Source organism: Electrona antarctica, assembly GCF_951216825.1.
Source record: "Electrona antarctica genome assembly, chromosome: 4".
Taxonomy (NCBI): domain Eukaryota; kingdom Metazoa; phylum Chordata; class Actinopteri; order Myctophiformes; family Myctophidae; genus Electrona; species Electrona antarctica.
Window position 1 is genome coordinate 41,463,220 of NC_136809.1, and position 20,119 is coordinate 41,483,338.

At 43.1% G+C, this 20,119-nt stretch overlaps 1 protein-coding gene across 3 annotated transcripts in view; it reads right to left on the reverse strand.

Moving 5' to 3' along the window:
• The window catches only part of LOC306921762 (complement C3-like), a 53,583-nt gene extending 37,109 nt beyond the window's left edge, over positions 1–16,474 (reverse strand). Inside the window, exons 1-9 of one of the 3 annotated variants that reach the window (XM_079499049.1) lie at positions 16,415–16,474; positions 15,251–15,342; positions 14,185–14,273; positions 9,427–9,514; positions 8,419–8,524; positions 1,916–2,036; positions 1,406–1,521; positions 542–691; positions 6–111 (exon numbers count right to left, since the gene is read on the reverse strand). In XM_079499049.1, the coding sequence (XP_079355175.1) occupies positions 6–111; positions 542–691; positions 1,406–1,521; positions 1,916–2,036; positions 8,419–8,524; positions 9,427–9,514; positions 14,185–14,273; positions 15,251–15,342; positions 16,415–16,447 (901 nt within the window). In that variant the 5' untranslated portion in view covers positions 16,448–16,474. Of the gene's footprint in view, positions 1–5; positions 112–541; positions 692–1,405; positions 1,522–1,915; positions 2,037–8,418; positions 8,525–9,426; positions 9,515–14,184; positions 14,277–15,250; positions 15,343–16,414 lie in introns of those variants that run through there. The other 2 variants (XM_079499048.1, XM_079499050.1) reach the window with 2 other exon arrangements.
• Positions 16,475–20,119: the final 3,645 nt, after the last annotated feature.

The following is a 20,119-nucleotide window of genomic DNA, read 5'->3' on the forward strand; positions in this document are numbered from 1 at the left end:
TGTACCTGCTGTTATGTGGAGATAATTGTTGGGTGTGGACGTGTATGCGATGGCTCTCATACTGACTGATGCCTGCCTGTAAACTCTAATGTTTACATCCACAGTCTTTGCCTGAAATCAAACACAGACACACAGACATGGACATTTCTAGTAACCTTTACAATACAGTATTATTGGAAAGAAGACTGTGCACACAGTTCATTTACAAGCAGGTGCTTGGGCGACAAGACAGTATAGTTAGGAAGAATGTGGACACATCAGACCCGCACGCTGCCACAGAAGACAGAGGAAGGTCTTGAGTTGAGCCGAATGTGAACGAAAATAAAAGCCTGTGTACCGAGGCTATAAGGAAGGTCTCACGACCGAAACGTTGCTCTTGAATAAAGTATTCTCTTGAACCTTCAAGTGGCAGTGTGTGGGTCTAACCTGTCCAGATTATTCCTGTCTATACTATAGGCCTACAGTAGAAAGAAAGAAAGAAAGAAAGAAAGAAAGAAAGAAAGAAAGAAAGAAAGAAAGAAAGAAAGAAAGAAAGACTTACAGTGATATCCAGGTGTGAGGCCCCTGCCATTGTGTTAATGGCGACCTTTGCTATGCCGTTATTATCCGTTACCACTGGTAGCGGGTGTCCTGGTTCCACCACAACCGCTACGCCAGCGGCAGGAGTGTCATCACAGTTCATGACAGTAATCTAATGTGAATGTGATAAACAGTTATCAGTGTTGTTGAATTTCATTAAAAAAATTCCCTTTGGAGATATTGCAGCGGTGTGTACAAAAGCATCAAGCCCAATTACACTTTCGTTGGACACACATTGGCATTTTTATTTAGTTTTAGTCGTAGTCTTTTAAATACATTATTTTTCATTTAGTTTTAGTTTATGATTCTGAATCCATTCCAAGCATTCATTTTGCACAAAAAACAGTCCTTGGGCTAAAAACGGCCATATGAGTAAAATCACCTGTAAGATTCCCTTTTCAACAGCGAATAACCCCACGAACCAGGCGAATAGCGCCCTCTAATGGCAGTGAGTGGTCAGAGGTGTTTGATGCCACCCCATAGAGCTATAAAGGATAGAGACCGAACCGCAGCGCTAGCCCCGCCCCCAAGCTATTCATTTCAGTGGCATTTTGAAGCACCCGGAAGACTGCCGGAAGTATAATTATAACTCAATGGCTCGAGCGAGCGGAAGTTTAGCCTAGCCTAGCCCCGGACCTCAATTTTGAGGTCCGGGCTTACGCACGTGACGTCATGAACGTCCGTCCACCTCCATTAAAGTGTTGCAATTCCACATTTCGCCAGTAGGTAGTGGCATCTTCAACGTTGGATAGCCTTACTGGGTGCTTGTGCCACCCTAACAATGTTTAACCCAAATCTGGCATCCGGCATCTGAGACTTTATTTACCACAACTTCAAAGACCATTCCCGCCTTGAAGTACTTTGTGGTCTTCTTGAGATGGATGGTGTATGGAGACATGACAATATGGATATCCCTCACCTCTGCCTTAACCATTTCACTGCCTGAGAGACGGAACATACACACTCAGAAAACATGCATGCATACTGTATGTTACAGTACGTGGAAAATCTGTAAAATGTGTGCGTTTCACCCCCCTGTCAAAACGCCCCCCCCCCACAAGTATTTAGGATTTATTCCCATGACGCTCAGCAGGTATAATTCTTAATAGTAGACTAATAGTCTTAGCTATTGACATGAATTGCCCATTGTTATGACATAGTCAACAGCTTTAACAGTTAAACCTTAGTTTTAGCAGATAACTCGTCTCCACTACCAAGTAGGGGGGTGCGCACGCACGCACGCATACACACGCACGCGCACACGCACACACACACACACACACACACACACACACACACACACACACACACACACACACACACAGGTCACTCTTACCACTCCCTGTCAGCACACTCGCAGACACATATATGTGGCTCTTCACCAGCTCACTGATGTCAGGAAAGACGTGCGTGATGTTCCTCCTCTCCAAGGTGGCCCTGCCCAAGCCTCCTACCACCTAAAAAAAATATATTAATTAACTGATCCTCTCCAAGGTGGCCCTGCTCTTATCATCTTATCATCATACTGTACATCATCATACATCACATTCAATGCTCAGCCAATGAAATCATTTCTGTGGTACAAAACACACTGACACAAAACTGGGCAAAGGAGGAGCTAGCGCCCCTCAAACAAATACATTATATACATTTACTAGCTGGCCAAGTTGGCCCTGCCCAAGCCTCCTAGCACCTAAAAACATGCATGCACTTGAATAAAAAAATAATTATATTTACAGACCATAATGTGAATCATAAAAGACATTATGTTATGAAGTAGAAGCTGGCCTAAACTGTCTATCTGTGTGTGTGTCTGTCTGTGTGTGTGTGTGTCACGCTGTAACACACACACACACACACACACACACACACACACACACACACACACACACACACACACACACACACACACACACACACACACACACACACACACACACACACACACACACACACACAATTCAATTCAAAGGGCTTTATTGGCATGAGAAAACATACGTTTACATTGCCAAAGCAGAAAGCAATCAAAACAAAAAATATGTACTTTTGAACGTCAGAGTCTTCAATAGATCAATTTCTATATTGTACCAAGATCACTGGATGCAGGTATAGTGCAGGAATATACACAATGATTAGTCTTTAGGGTGGTTGTGTTCCGTTTGATATCCTTCTCCTATCACAGCAACTCACAAATCTTGCTGCTGTGTTTGCACATTGTTGTACTTCGCCCAGCAGATATGGGAGTTTTTTGTCATTGGTCATGTTTTCAAAATCTCCGTGTGTAGTTGTAATCTGTGGGAAGTATGTGTCTCTGATGTCTTGGTACAATGGACAGATGGTTAGGAAGTGTAGCTCGGTTTCCACTTCATTTTGTGTGCAGTGGGTGCATAGTCTGTCTTCTCTCGGGATACAGGTCTGCCTATGACGGCCTTTCTCGATCGCAAGACTGTGCTCACTGAGTCTGTACCTAGTTAGGATTTTTCTTTGTTTTGGGTCGGTCACGGTGCTCAGGTATTCTGCCACTGCGTATTCTCTGTTTAGGGCCAGATAGCATTCTAGTTTACTCTGCTTTTGTGTTGCTTTTTTCCAATGTGTCAGGTAGTTTTCCTTTTGCTGTTTTATAATTTGGTTTAGTCCAATGGGTTTTCTATCTCGTGGCTCTGTTTGTGTTTGTGCCCGGAGTTCCAGGGCCAGCTCGCTGAGGGGGCATCTCTCTAGAGTTTCGCTGTTATGGAGTGCATCTAGGTCGCTTTCTTTTAGGTGGTTGTAGAACTTAAGTGCTCTCTTTTTTATTTTGATTATGAGTGGGTATCGTCCTAATTCTGCCCTGCATGCATTATTTGGTGTTTTTCGCTGGGTACGGAGAATGGATTTGCAGAATTCTGTGTGTAGGGTCTCGGTTTGGTGTTTATCCCATTTTTCAAGGTCATGGTTTGCTAATGGTCCCCAGATCTCACAACCATAGAGGGAAATTGGTTCTATCACAGAGTCCAGTATTTTAAGCCAGGTTTTTATTGGAATGTCTATTTTGATGTTTCTTTTGATAGCATAGAATGCCCTTCTTGCCTTGTCTCTCAGGTCCTTTACAGCTTGGTTGTAGTTCCCTGTGCTGCTGATGTTTAGGCCAAGGTAGGTATAGTTTTTTGTTTGTTCTAGTGGGATTGTATTTAGGAAAAAATTATGGTTTTGGCGGCTGGATCTTTTTTGAAATATCATGATTTTAGTCTTAGTTAGGTTCATTGTCAGGGCCCATGTCTGGGAGAATTTGTGTAGGAGATCAAGTTGCTGCTGTAGTCCTTCCTTGGTTGGAGACAGCAGCAGCAGGTCATCTTCGAAAAGTAAGCATTTGATTTCTGTGTTTGCCAAGGGGATGCCTGGAGCTGTAGACTGTTCTAACGTTTTTGCTAATTCGTTGATATATATGTTGAAGAGTGTTGGACTCAGGCTGCATCCCTGTCTAACTCCTCGGCTTTGGGGGAAAAAGTCTGTGTGTTTTTTGCCTATTTTAACTGCGCATTTGTTGTTAGTGTACATTGATTTTATGATGTCATAGGTTTTCCCCCCAATGCCACTTTCCACAGTTTGTACATCAGACCCTCATGCCAAATTGAATCGAATGCTTTTTTAAAGTCGACAAAGCATGAGAATAATTTGCTTTTGTTTTTGTTTATTTGGTTGTCAATTTGGGTGTTTAGAGTGTAAATGTGGTCTGTTGTGCGATATTTTGGTAGAAAGCCAAATTGTGATTTGCTCAGGACATTGCTTTCTGTGAGGAAGTTTAGAATTATGTGGTTGAGGATCATGCAGAGGATCTTTCCGAGGTTGCTGTTTACACAGATCCCGTGGTAGTTATTTGGGTCATATTTGTCTCCACTTTTGTGGAGTGGCGTTATCAGCCCTTGGTTCCATGTGCTGGGGAAGATCCCAGAGCTGAGCACGATATTTAGGAGTTTTAGTATGGCCAGTTGGAATTTGAGGTCGGTGAATTTTATCATTTCATTTAGAATACCGTCTGCCCCACAGGCCTTCTTGGTTTTAAGTGTTTTTATTTTGTCTTGTAGTTCTTTTAGGTTGATTTGGGAATCTAGTGGATTCTGGTAGTCTTTTATGGCTGACTCTAGGTTTTGTAGTTTATCTTTTATTTGTTTTTGCTCTTTGTTCTTCTCGATTGGGCCAAAGAGGCTAGAAAAATGGTTCACCCATATACTGTATCTCCATTTGGGATAGGTAGTTCGTCCTGTTTTAGCTTATTAAGTCTGTTCCAGTTTTCCCAGAAGCTGTTTGTCTGTATGGAATCCTCAATATCTTGCAGTTGGTTTCTAACATGTTGATCTCTTTTTTTCTCTTACTGTATTCTTGTATTGTTTCAGTGTTTCCCCATATTGGAGACGTGTGTTGTGGTTGTCTGGGTCTCTGTGTTTTTGGTTTGATAGTTTCCTTAATTTTTTCCTGAGATTCTTGCAGTCATTATCGTACCATTTGTCATTCTCAACATTTTTTCTGGCTTTCCTGAAAGTTCAAATATATGATTGAGGCCTTCTACTGCCCTGTTTACACTTTCACTGTTTTCTTCAAAGGTTTTTTCTAGGAACTGATCCAGTTGTGATTGGACTTGTTTTTGCCTAATAGCATTTTGGAAAGCTTCTGCGCTATGTTCATTCCATTTGTAAAGTTTTCTTATAGTATGTAGTTTGTTTGGCGTTTGTTCTTTGTGTCTGTGTGTTGATCTGTTTAAATAGGCTGTGGTTCTGTTGTGGTCTGACAGGGGTGTTTGCGGGCTGACTGTGAAAGCTCTGAGAGATGCCAGGTTTATGTCAGTGATAAAGTAATCTACCGTGCTGTTTCCCAGGGATGAGCTGTATGTATATCTACAGAAGGAGTCCCCTCGGAGTCTACCGTTAACGATGTACAGACCCAGTGAGCGACAGAGCTGTAGCAGTTGTGACCCATGTTTGTTTGTTGTTTTGTCGTGATTGTATCTCGGGGGACATGTTGGGGAGCTGATGTTTCCCCCTCCTGGTAAGTGTTTGTTTCCCTGTGTGTTGAGGGTGTCAGGCCCTTGTCCTGTTCTGGCATTTAGGTCTCCACAAATTACAATGTGACCGTGTGCCTGGAAACGGCTGATATCCTCTTCTAGTGTGGGGAAAAGGTCCTCTGTAAAGTAAGGGGATTCAATTGGGGGGATGTAGGTGGCACACAGGTAGACATTCTTTTCGGTTGTGGTAAGTTCTTTGTTTATTTCTAGCCAGATGGAAGTTTTGACTAGCTTAATGGAGTGGATTAGTTCTGATTTGTACCATATTAGCATACCTCCAGAGTCCCTTCCCTGGGTGACTCCTGCCAGCTTTGTAGAAGGTACCACAAGTTCTCTGTAGCCAGTAGGACAGCCAGTGGGGCCGTCCCCTCTGTGCCATGTCTCTTGTAGGACAATGATGTCTATGTTTGCAATCTCTTTGGCAAAGTCTGGGGTTCTGCTTTTGATGCCAAGGGCAGTCGACCTCAAACCTTGTATATTCCAGGATGATATAGTGAGTGATTTGTACTCCATTGTTCACATTGTTGTTACATTCCAGGGGTTCTGCCCTGGGCCCATGCTGTGTAGAATTCCTTGAACATCTGCTCGATGCTGTGTGTGCTGGGGATGGCTCTGGTCACCGCCTGTGCGTATGTGTATGGTTGGAGAGGGAGGGGGAGAGTGGGCGGTGGTGAGGCTGATGCAAGAGTGTATGGGATGGACATCAGTGGTGTGGGTGAGCTGTATGTGGCATGAGGTCTGGGTGGAGCAGTGAGGATAGGCATCAGGGGTGTGGGTGGGCCACCCTGTTGTGTGGTATGAGGTCTGGGTGGAGCGAAGGGGTGTCTAGGAAAGAGTCTGCTAGGTGTATAGGGGTGGTGTCTAATAGAGCGTCCTCTGTGTGCAGTGCGGTGTCCTCTGGGTGTAGGATGTTGTCCATGATGGTTGCATTTGTAGGGTGTTGTGTCTGTAGGATAGTCGCGGTCGAGTGCGATGTCCTTCAGGCTCTTTGCAAAAGTTGGAATTTCAGCCTTGCGGATGTGTACCTGGTCGTGTAGGCTTCCCTTGTGCAGGGTTGGGTGTTCTGCGAAGTGGACCTTACTCTACCTTGCACAGATTCTGGAAGTCTGTGCGTTGATTGCGTTGATGTAGTCTTATTCGACGTCGCCTCTGTGTAGCAGTGCCGAGATGACTACTTCTGCGTTGGGAAATGTTGAGGTGGCTTTCTCTATCATTCCCTTGGTAGACGTAACCATCTCGTGGTCTTCCTGTACCCATATGTCGGTGTGGATTATTATGTGGCTGGGGGAGCCCAGCCGGTCCCTTGTCAACAGCTCCATTGCACGTGCTGTGTTTCGACATCTGATGTGTTCAACTCTGCTTTGGGAAGAGCTTTCTTGCATCGATGTATTTCCCATTTGAGTCAGTCAGGAGTACAATTTCTGGGGTTTTTAGCTGGCGGTTTTCTGGAGGAAAACCCTCCCTGCTGATTGCTGGTTGGTCTTGCTTCCCTTTCAAGCCTTTCTATCTCTCTCCTGAGTTGCCCTGTTTCCTTTTCTGTCATTCTCCTTAGCTGTTCTGTGTCTTTTCTCATACTTTCCCTAGTCTCTGCTATTTCCTTTTCCTGTCTTTCTCTTAGCTTTTCTAGCTCCTTTCCCATGGTTTTCTTTAGCTGTCTTATCTCCTTTCCAATATGTTCCCCTAGCTGTACCAACTCCTGTCTGAGCTTCAACTCACTGTCTTGGAGCCTTTTCACCTTTACTTTAAGCTCACTCTCTTCCTGTTCCTTTGTGGCACTGGCCCTGGGAGCTGTCTGTTCTTGCCTATACTCCAACAGCTGTTGCTCCATCTGTACTTGCCTATATTCTAAGCTATGGAATTGTTCAGCCAACTTGGTAAGCAGGTTTGGCTCTATGGTGTGAACTTTTGTGGCACTGATTGGTGGGGGTGGACTCTCTACTGTGGCTGTATGTGTTGTTGTGTCTATGTCTATACTGTTTGAAGTGCGCGCGCACACACACACACACACACACACACACACACACACACACACACACACACACACACACACACACACACACACACACACACACACACACACACACACACACACACACACACACACACACACACACACACACACACACACACACACACACAGGGTTTGACTGGATTTGCTGAAGTCCTAGAATGCCCATAATGCTTAATGCATTTCCCCTCTTTGTGGAGAGGGAGCTGGAGGTGTGAAATTTGTAGTCCAGGAAGGACGTGAGACCACATTTTCATGACAGGTTTTTGGTCATGGCATCATGACTAAAATATATAATAATAATAATAATAATAATAATAATAATAATAATAATAATAATAATAATAATAATAATAATAAATAAATAAAAACATATTACACACTTAAAACCCCCAGGAAAGTGTTTCTTGTGTCTTAAACATCATTAAAATAAGCTCTGGTTGCAAAAGGGGTGAAGTGGCCCTTTAAGCTAGTAGCTTGCCTGGGCAGCATTCCATTTCGGGTTTATGATCCGGTCGGGAGCGGATGGTAACTTTCATCATGTTGTAGTCAATGATTTGTAGTCATCTGGCAGGAAACCACAAGGCGGAATCAGTACTATGAATGGGTACTCCTTATTCCGCCTTGTAGTTTCCTGCCTGATGACTACAAATCAGTGACTACAACATGACGTAAATTACCATGCGCTCCAGACCGGTTCACACAGCGGTTTTGGGACACAGACCAGGCTTTCCTCCGAGGTGGAAAGCCTGGTGACGCGAGGTTATTAAGCGAGTAACAGAGAGGATTTGACAACCTGTACTCTCTGAAGAGAGGAGGGAAAGCTCTTCTTCTGATCGTGTTGGTCAATGACTCCAAAGACCACATGGGCAGTCCCCTGCACTTCTGTACCAAACAGATACCTAAAAGCACAGGTGAAGAAAAACATATCGGCCAACATAATATCAAACACAATAATGAACACAATGAATAAAGTACACCAATATTGATTTTTACAGCAACATTTGTTTTGGTTTTACTCATATTCTATTGAATACATTTCAATTTAGTTTTAGTCATATTTTAGTCATCTGAAAAGTTTTAATCAAGTCTACAGTTGATTTATGATTTTGTCGGCAAAAATGTATGTACTGTATATGAGCTAGTAGATCTGCTATGTGTGCAACCAACTGGATCTCTTCTAGTGCCTCCTTAACATTTTAGTGTAGTTTTAATTGGTTGACCCTTGTGAATTAACCATTTAAAGGTGTAGTTCACCCAAAAAAGTACTTATTTTCAATCAATTACACAAGCTCAAGCTGAATTTCAACAGACATAAATACTACTACTACTACTACTACTACTACTACTACTACTACTATTACTACTACTACTACTACTGCTTCTACTACTACTTCTACTGCTGCTACTACTACTACTACTACTACTACTACTACTACTACTACTACTACTACTACTACTACTACTACTACTACTACTACTACTACTACTACTACTACTACTACTACTACTAATAATAATAATAATACAAATACTACTAATAATAACAATAATAATAATAAAGTTGTTACTTTAACGTTACAATTTTACGTTCTCTTAATTACGTAAGAGAAATTCTCTTTTGAATAATAAGAAAACATATTTGCAAATGCAAAATATAAAACATGTCTAATCAGGACCCATACAAAAACTGCCAACTGTATTCAATCAAACAAGAATACATACATACATACATACATACATACATACATACATACATACATACATACATACATACAAACAAACAAACAAACAAAAAACATACGTAGCTTTGATGTCGACGTGTAGCTGATCGTTGTCCACGTAGAAGCAGCTTCTCTCTGGGAACAGTTTTACTTCAAAACTAGGCAGCACTAGACAGGGATGGGAGTTGGGACATGAACATCATGTGTATTATAGGCAGCACTGGAGACAGGGATGGGACATGAACATCATGTGTATTATAGGCAGCACTGGAGACAGGGATGGGACATGAACATCATGTGTATTATAGGCAGCACTGGAGACAGGGATGGGACATGAACATCATGTGTATTATAGGCAGCACTGGAGACAGGGATGGGACATGAACATCATGTGTATTATAGGCAGCACTGGAGACAGGGATGGGACATGAACATCATGTGTATTATAGGCAGCACTGGAGACAGGGATGGGACATGAACATCATGTGTATTATAGGCAGCACTGGAGACAGGGATGGGACATGAACATCATGTGTATTATAGGCAGCACTGGAGACAGGGATGGGACATGAACATCATGTGTATTATAGGCAGCACTGGAGAGAGGAATGGGACATGAACATCATGTGTATTATAGGCAGCACTGGAGACAGGGATGGGACATGAACATCATGTGTATTATAGGCAGCACTGGAGACAGGGATGGGACATGAACATCATGTGTATTATAGGCAGCACTGGAGACAGGGATGGGACATGAACATCATGTGTATTATAGGCAGCACTGGCGACATGCACGTGTGTATTTCATGCTTAGTTATTGCCAGTGGTGGTGCGGCTGTGGCTCAGGAAGTAAAGCAGGTCGTCTAATGATCCGTGGTTCGGTGGTTCGAATCCCGGCTCCTCCTGTCCACATGTCAAAGTGTCCTTGGGCAAGACACTGAACCCCACCTTGGCTCCAGTGGTTGCCACCATTGGTGTGTGAATATGGGAAGTGAGGACGCTGGCGTTGACGTTTCGCTGCTTCACCTCCCAATGTATGAATGAATGAATTCAAGCGTAGTGTTAGTTCATTGCGGCACGGAGGGCAGATGGTTTATATGTGTGTACATGGTTCCCCCTCATTCATTCCCCCTAGTGATCTATACTGCTTCTTTAAATCTGCTGCCTCTCTAGGCCACGCCCTCATTCCCACAGTGCAATTCAGGCTGCCTACTTAAGCATCCTCAGCTCTCTACTCATTCTTTGCATGCTGAGCTCAGGCAGATCGTGCGGCATCTGCGTGGAAATTAGCCCCACCTCCCCGGCCTCCTCCCTGTAATTCTTAGTCCAGGGATTATGGGATATTATTGTATTGTTTGTGATTGTGTAGATTCATTGTGTTGAATCATGTGTTGATGTGTTTCATTGTGTTGAATCATGTGTTGATGTGTTATTTCTGTGTATTGTTCATGGATTATTGTATCTTTGGCTCTGCTCTGGGGGGTCGTTGATATCAGAGCTGTGTCAGATAATCGGAGATATCAAATGTGATATCAGACCTGTGTCTCGGTACGCAGATCATCTGATATCACATGAGCAGAGCCACACCGCCATACTAACTATGCAATATCTTTGCAATAAATGGTCTATGGTCAATCTGAGCCGAAGTGTCTCAATGAATGTAAAGCGATTCGAGTAGGCACGTAGTGCATAGAAAGTACAATCCATTATTATTGGTGTAAAGTAACATACACGTACAAGTACCGAACATGAGTACAACTTCTTCTTCTTCTTCTTCTTATTGTCTCCACCAGGCCGAAGGCATGGGGAGAGAGTATGTTTTGCACTCCGTCCGTCCGTGTGTCCGTGTGTCCGTCCGTCCGTCCGTCCGTGTGTCCGTCTGTGAACAGCTAATCTCCGGCACTGTTAACCCGGTCGATGCCACATTTTGCACACACACTCCCTGGATGCCAACGATGAACCTCTGCCCCAAAATTTCCAGAACGGCCTGTTATAGCGCCACCAGGAGGCCGCTTTGTGCAAAACAAGTTTTTGGACAGTACACCTACAGATTTTGTCCAAACATCACGCAAATTGGTACACAGTCTCTCTAGAGCCATTCAACCAAACGTGTCTTTCAGATTTCTCAGACTCCATCCTGATTGGCTAAGATTGGCTTCCAAAGTTCGCAGGAGTGTTCAGTTTCAAACAAAATGCTGCAAATCATGAACACATTGTGTGATTTCCGTGAAATAGCGCACGCACATTCCCACTAGGCCGAGGAAGAAATGCCACGTGAACATTTTCAACTCAGCCTCATGGTGGCGCTATAACTGGCCGAAAAGTGTTTTTACCTCCAACTGCACGGATTTGTGGATAACTTTGTATGCCAACTCCCTAGAGGCCAAGGAAAAACCTTTGCCTGGAATTTTTCACATCTGCTCTTTATAGCGCCACCAGGAGGCCGACATATGTAAAACACATTTTCTAATATTACTCCTTCAGATGTAACCCAAATTTCACGCAAATCGGTACACATGCTCTCCATAGTCATGTAATCCACCTTCATTGCCTACGATTGGCTTCTAAACTTTTCAGGAGTAGCCCGCTTGGTACCCGTTTTGTACAAATCACCACAACTACTCAACGCAGCGTCCGATTTCGGTGAAACTGTGCATGCATATTCCCACTAGGCTGAGGAAAAAATGCCACTTGACAGTTTTCAAATCAGCCTCATGGTGGCGCTACAACAGGCCAAGCTGTGTCTCACACACACACACACACACACACACACACACACACACACACACACACACACACACACACACACACACACACACACACACACACACACACACACACACACACACACACACACACACAAACATGATTATATTACTCCTAAACATTTTGCCAAACATCACACACACTCCTATCCTCCTGGTGGAGACCTGTGCCCAGAAGGGCACTTTTTCTAGTTATTATTATAATTTGTAATTTTTGAATATTACCAGTAAGACGCCTGAGGGAGAGAAACGTGCCTCATCTGCCTGGGTGACTGCTGGGGGAGCACTGGTGCTTTGGCATGGGGGGTAAGATCAATATATGGAATGAATTTTGTACTGGCCATATACGTATGGAGCGTGTCTTGAGTGTACAGGGTTTGATGAGGTCAGATCAACATATGGAATGTCAGAACAGGTGAGCTCCATATATGGAGATCTGCGGGGCAGCGGGGGCAAAGTCTTGAGTGTACAGCATTTGATGAGGGCCCAGGTAGGGCAGGGCCTTCATTTTCGGGCCAGTTGAGAACTCTAGTTTTCACCGGCTTCCAGCTTCTGAACTAATAACTTTGGAGAGTTTCAATGGACAGGTAGGTATCAGTCAAAAGGGAGACATCGAAGAGGAAGGATGGGTGGGGAAGGATCAACAAATGAAATGTTAGAACACGTGAGCTCCATATATGGAGATCTAAGGGTTTCCGTGAGTGTGGAGGTCACACTGATGGGGCATATCGGCGTGTGCACGCATCTACCTGGGTGATGGCAGACTGCTGGGCGAGTGCTGTCGCTTTGGCATGGGATCAACTTTGACCAATAAATGCACAATGAAAAAGAGGTATGGAGAAGATTTATGGCCATGGCTAGGGTTCATGGCCGTATAGCATGTCTTGGATACGGGATGTCACACTACCATTATATGACCATATGGAGTAATGTGATGTCACGATATGTGACCATATTTGGAGGCTTGGATTATGATGTCACCATATATGGGATGCATTCCCATATATGGACATGCCTGGGGTGACCAACCAACCAACACACGGACGGGAAATGCACAATTCCATATAGGAAATGCGACCTGCGACAAGGGAGACATCGAAGAGGAAGGATGGATGGGGAAGGATCAACATATGGAATGTCATAACAGGTTCTGATATCCATATATTGAGATCGAAGGGTTTGAGGTTTGAGGTCAGAGTTGCTGGCCAATATTGATGACATCAGGGATCTCCATGTGCACCATATTATGTGCACCATATGGCTGATGTCACGTGATGTCACAATGACCTGGGGGCTTGCCTGTGGGTGACAAACCAACCAACCACTGACGGGACATGCTAGATTCCATAGTAATTGCGACCTGGGTCGCAATTACTAAACATACATTAACCACTTAAGCCCTCTGCTATTTGATTTTGTATTCATGACAACATTTTGAAATGGGTCATATAGGCCTAGCCTACTGCATAATGATTACTTTTACTTTTGATATTTTATATTTTGATGCAAATAGAAATACCTTTGTAATTGTATTCTTGCTCAAGTACATTTTGAACACTGGACTTTCGTTTGTAAAAGTATTTTTGACATTGTAGTATTAATACTTTTACTTAAGTAAACCATGTCTACTTCTTCCACCAGTGCTTATTGCTGTATACAACTCGTAGTGAGGCACAAGTGTCTCCAACCCTCTCAGACATTAAATACCTGGTAACCTGAGACCTCTTGTGGCTTATTGCTTTTCTAAAACGGTTACAAACATATAGCAATATTAACCTCATACAACTATTCCTAATTCACAAAAGTAGCTACACTTTGCGCCCACCAGAGGGAGCCACTTCCTTGTTTTTACGGCAAGTCTCTGTGACGGGGAAAAGGAGGCGCTTGATGTCTTTACAAGGCCACCCGGAGCCACACATTCACAGTCATATGAGCGGGGACGGTGCTTGACACCCCTGATATAAAGTGATTGAAGGTGTAGAAGATTATATTTACTACGTGGTCTAATCAGAAACTAGCCAATCAGAATCAAGTATTGGGACTAACCGTTTTAGAAATCCATTTGCTTACCGTATTCCTTGACCTCAAATGCAGCTGAGTAGCTCTGCTGTGGGATGTCTCGGAACCTGGCAACCAACTTCCACACTCCCACACTACTACTACTGCGCGCACACGCACGCACGCACACGCGCACACACACACACACACACACACACACACACACACACACACACACACACACACACACACACACACACACACACACACACACACACACACACACACACACACACACACACACACACACACACACACACACACACGCTCTTTGTATAAACCAGGCACATGCACCACCCCCTTTTGCCCTATAGACAACAAAGTGCCCTCTTTTTAAAAAAAACGCACCGATCTGCAAGACCCTGTACAGTTCAACACAGAAAGTCTGCTAGCTGTTCAAGTGGTTTTAAAAAGGTTCCTACCAGATTTGGTGACCCCCAGTAGTAAATCCGAGGACCCCCTAAGGGTCCCGGACCCCCTGTTGAAGACCCCTGCACTAGTATGTTAGATCCTGAATTGATATAAAGGGGAATTCCACAGTAGCCGTTTTTATTGAATTCTGATGATAATGTTTGTGTACTGTGAACCACTGTTAGTGGTGAAAAAAATAAATCATCAAACCAGTCAAACGCAGTCCTGCTCAAGGTGGAAGCCACAGAGTGACAACATTCTGTTCTGTGGACTTATTATCATCTACAACAGATGTAAGCAAAAATAAATACATTTCCGTGCGATTTAATCAGTATGGAGCGCTCGGCATGAAGTTTATTTTTCTCCTTTTGTCCCTCCGCTTCTTCCAGTGATTAATGGATATATTATTGTTGTCATGTTACGGTAAGAATATGGCTAGTCGACTGAATACCCCTTTAAAGTTGAAAGTTCACCTCCAATAATCGATAGAAAAAAACTATTTTTGGGGGGCTGAACTATAAACATAGGCCTGTTGACCTTGACCACAGCCACAGTCATCGATGAACACAAGAGATGGAAACAATCGGGTCAAATGATCTAAAAAACAATAAAGGTACGTTTTCTGCCCAGCAGGACAGGTTGAATTAAATAAAAAATGTTCAAGTACCTGTCAATTCCTGGCAGGTTGTAATTCGACTCGTAGATCCCTGACCTAGAAATGACTGTAGCTTTCAAATGCAGAACAATGCCATCTGGATTCTGATAAATAAAAACAATCGTATTAGTGAACGACCATTAACAACTATTGTGGTAATTGATAAAGAATAAAACTAAAACAGACAGAACAATGCTGTGCCATGGTCATGCCGTGAACAAAGGGTGTCAGTCATGCAGAATAGCAGCTACTGTATGTCATCTATTTAAAAGGCCTATATATATGATGCATATAATGACAATAGAGCGTTGCAGTCCCGCCCCCTTTCATGACGACGCCAGGCCCAGGAAATTAATCACAATGCATTTTTCCCATAGACATTTCAAAAAGTATTTATTTAAAGACCTTTTAAGCGTCGTACGAAGCCAACTCGAGTCGTGACAAATCATGATAACACACACAAAATGTTGGACCAAACAAATAATTACATAGAAGAAAAACAAAAAAAGTGTTGTAACCTGCCGTTTTTTTCTACTTTCTAATTCTTTGTTTGGCCCGAAAAATTGTGTTTGTTGTCATGATTTGTCACGACAAGAGTTGGCTTTGTCCGCGGCGTAAACGTCTTTAAATAAATACTTTCTGAAATGTCTACGGAGAATAATTTCCTGGGCCCTGGTAGGGGGCGGGACTGCGACGCTCTATAGGGTCGTAATAAAGAGCTGACAACATGCATGAAAGCCTGTTGATGAGTCTTTCAGAGCGGGCTTCTATTTTCGAGCATCGAGCTGCAGGGCACAGACCGCCAACATACAATGTCCCACAATAAGGTCCTTTCTTGGCCCCACCCCTCTCCAATTGTTTATATTGTGTTTAATTTCCAAGATGGCCACAGCACCAGGAGGGGGTGGGGCAGAGGTGAGTGGGTGGGGTTGACATATGCCCTTACTGGGCTGAATTCACACATTCAAGACACCTGTCTTGTGTCTGTGTTTAATGGCCACTCCAATGCATTTCCAATGGAAGCCCATATGGTTTGACCAAACATTTTGTTTGATGGGGGGAGGGGGGCAGAACACATCCATCAAAGCTGTGTTCAGACACAAGTCAGGTGTAAGACACAAGGCAAGTGTCTTGAATGCAGCTCAGTAAGGGCATATGTCGACCCCGCCCGCTCACCTCCACCCCACCCCCTCCTGGTGCTGCGGCCATCTTGGAAACTAAACACAATATAAATAGTGGGAGAGGGGTTGGGCCGAGAAAGGTCCTTATTCTCGATCTACCTATCATTTGAATATCACAATCACATCCTTAAATGTTCTTGTTTCAGAGGCCTCGCCCCTCCAGTTCAAGCTGCCAATAGTGTGGAAAGGCTGGCCGACGGCACGAGGCTCCACAAAGTAGACAGGTCCAAAAGTTCAAGACAGTGCAAGCCGGCAACAAATACAAAAAAATCAATAACACTGGCCAAAACAGAGTTCCAAAAATAGGAAACGAAATGAACACTTAAAGCTACAACAAACAGGAACTTAAGAATACTGCTAAACAGCCGCTAAACCTTTCACAAAGGCCCTGGCATTTCTGACCTGCTGTTGTCTCTGACTATAACCTCAAGTCAAACTGTTCACATGCAGCATGCCTGCTCTTAAACAGGTGGGACAAACCATTCCCTAATCAGCAAGTGGTAACCAATTAACTAAAAATCTGGCTAACTAAGCCCTATCAGTAATCTTACACATTACTATTCATCATAAAGGAATTTACAAACATATTCAACTATTTCCCAGGCACAAATTCATTCTGACCAAACATAATACAACATGGTGAAGAAACACCCCTCCTCTTCTACAGTCCTTGGCACACTCCAATCTAGGATCTGCCAGCACTGATGAGTGAGGTGACAATTCAACTTCAGTGACAATAAATACACATTTAAAACCCTTTCAGTCCTTGTGTGATAATTTAAAATGTCAGATGTGCAGCCTCACACATGTTTGTCCTTGATTATGCATGTGTATAGGGCACGGGCTGCCCCGTGACAGAGCACAAGCACATGTATGACTTTTCCAACGGAACTCCTCATCTAGACAAGAGTAGCGGCTCACCCACGCTGCTGGCCAATGGAGAGCGACGTCACTACGTGGCGGCCATCTTACTTCGGGGCAGCATAACATTGTGTCTATGGGGCATGTGCTTTTTAAATAACCATAACGTTTTCAACCGATTTTCAAACGGTTTGGTTTGTTATAAACGTCAGAGATGTCCACATAATGCTTTTATATGACGTTCATATAAAACAATAACATTAAGCAGATAAGCATCCTGAATCATAGCCACGTTGATAACGTTTGTTATACACCAACCCGTTTGTAAATCCGTCAAGATTTGAGCGAGTTAATAGTATTTTTTTAGCTGCCATAGAACATATACTGTACTAGCACTGAGGCAAGATGGCCTCCGGGTGAACTACGTCGGAGACTCCGCCTTGAGCCATCTAGCCTTTATACAGTATGTCTATGTTTGTTCCCGCATAACTGCCGGGTACGATGATGTCACACACAAAGTCTCTTCTGTATATAATAGCCTTGTTCAACTTTTGGGGAGCACCAGGTTATTGATGGTCCTGATTTTGTCAGACCACACGGTAATTTACAACCCGATGTTGAATGGTTAGTGCAACCATTTACGTGGTTCAGAATCAGAATCAACTTTAAACCGTCAATACTTGTACTTGATCTGCTCTCCCCTACAGTACACCAAACCTTAATGCCGAAAATAGCTGATGTACAAGCACACAACACCCCATGCTGCAAGGCGTTGTGAGCTGAGCTCAGCTATTTCGGGCGAATGTTCCCCTCAGAAAAGGTATTTTAGGGTTCAAGTGGATTAAAAAAAAGTTAATATCACACAAATATTTGGTGGCCCCACTGTAGTAACTTTTAGGGCCCCCCTATGGGTCATATATCATGGATTGTGTTGTGATGAATGAATGCATAAAAGGTATGTTGACCACCACAGCCACAGTCATCGATGGACACAAGAGATGGAAACAATTCAAATTATTCTTTACAATTACAAGAGATGGAAACAATTCAAATGATTCTTTCCCAATGACAATTTGTTCTAGGCCAGTCTTGTCTGTAGCTGCAGCTAATATGGCATGTTGTGTTTGTGAAACAAATACTGTACCACAACGTCAACAGTAATTATGCCGGACATCGACGTCCTATCATAAGAAACAGGCTCCATGCTGGGGTTCACAGCAAACATCCTGTAATGAACTGAATTTGTTGGCGAGAGCGAGAGTGAGAGTGACAGACAGACAGACAGACAGACAGACAGACAGACAGACAGACAGACAGACAGACAGACAGACAGACAGACATATTAAGTTCATATTACCTATATGTTCATTTAAACCTACGTACAACATGCATTTTATATATGCCACAAATCACAAACAGAATGTTATACTTACATATGATCACAGGGGTGACGTGACATTGTAATTGGCTAGCACAATTTGTGGGAGGGGCCTATAAGCAATTGCGGCAACCACACTTTGCAATTTTTCCAAAACTTTTCTAGTTTTACTTAAAGCTGATGGCTTCACTAAGCCCATTCATAAGATTACTATCCTGACCTATTACACGGCTTGGTTGAATGCTCGATTCTGATTAGTCAATCACTGAATTCAGTGGTGTGTTATTACTGAATAATGATTGATGAGCTCAATAACAGTGACAATGAAGGGAAAATTTACATCATCTCATATTTGCCATTGACAATGAAAGGAGAAATTATGAGTATAAGAGCGCCAGTGCCAAAGAAATCAGCTTACAAGATGGGTCACTTCCGCACGCCCCAGAAGTGATAGCCGTCCATATTTGATGATACATCATCGCGGGATGGATTCACTTTCTTAGCGTGATCAAAGTTTAGACTTTTATAAGGTCTCAAAGATCGCAGTTTGTCTCATTTTGAGGAGTAAAAGGACGATTAAGTGTGCACATCGGATCCGTGTGGAGGCTGTCTAACATGTGAGTAAAAGCAAAAAAATATATGTTTTAATTGCTGGATTAAATTAAATTAAAGAAAGACGAGTTCCTTTGTTTTGGCACAGGCGGGTCGTGGAGAGAAGAACGAGGTCCCGCATTCTTGGCATACATTCGGTTACAGAATCCGGACGGATTCCGGATTCATATTCCTGCTCATACAGTTATACTTTCCCACGATGAGGTTCCCACACTTTTTAGCCTGTGACCCAAAACAGAAATGAGATATTCGTTTTGCGTTGTAATCACACCCTTGGGAAGTGAGGGGCGCTCTTATCATCTTACAACATCAATTACAATAATGTTTGTTTAAGCAACGGGTGCTAATGTTTGTCTAAGTCCTCAAAACAAACATTAGATTTCTCTTTATTGTCTATAGCGTTTTCTTAAACAAACATCGTTGAAAAACAAACATTAAAGCCATATATAGGAGGGGCTAGCGCCCCTCAAAAATCACACCTGTGTGAAGTGAGGGGCACTCTTATCGTACATCATCATGATGTAACATGTCTATTTGCTCAGACACATATGACGGTATTTTCGGTATTTTAGTCCTACACAAAGAAGGAAGGACTACATTTGCTCAGACACGTATGACGTAAATACTCCATTCATTGTCAATGGGAATTTAATGTTTGTGTAAGACGAAAATCTACACTAATAGCTGAATATAGGAGGGGCTAGCACCCCTCAAAAATCACACCCATGTGAAGTGAGGGGCACTCTTATCACCGTACATCATCTTGATGTAACATAGACACTGTCTATTTGCTCAGACACTATAACGTAGAATTCTCCATTCATTGTCAATGGGAATGTCCCGACACAG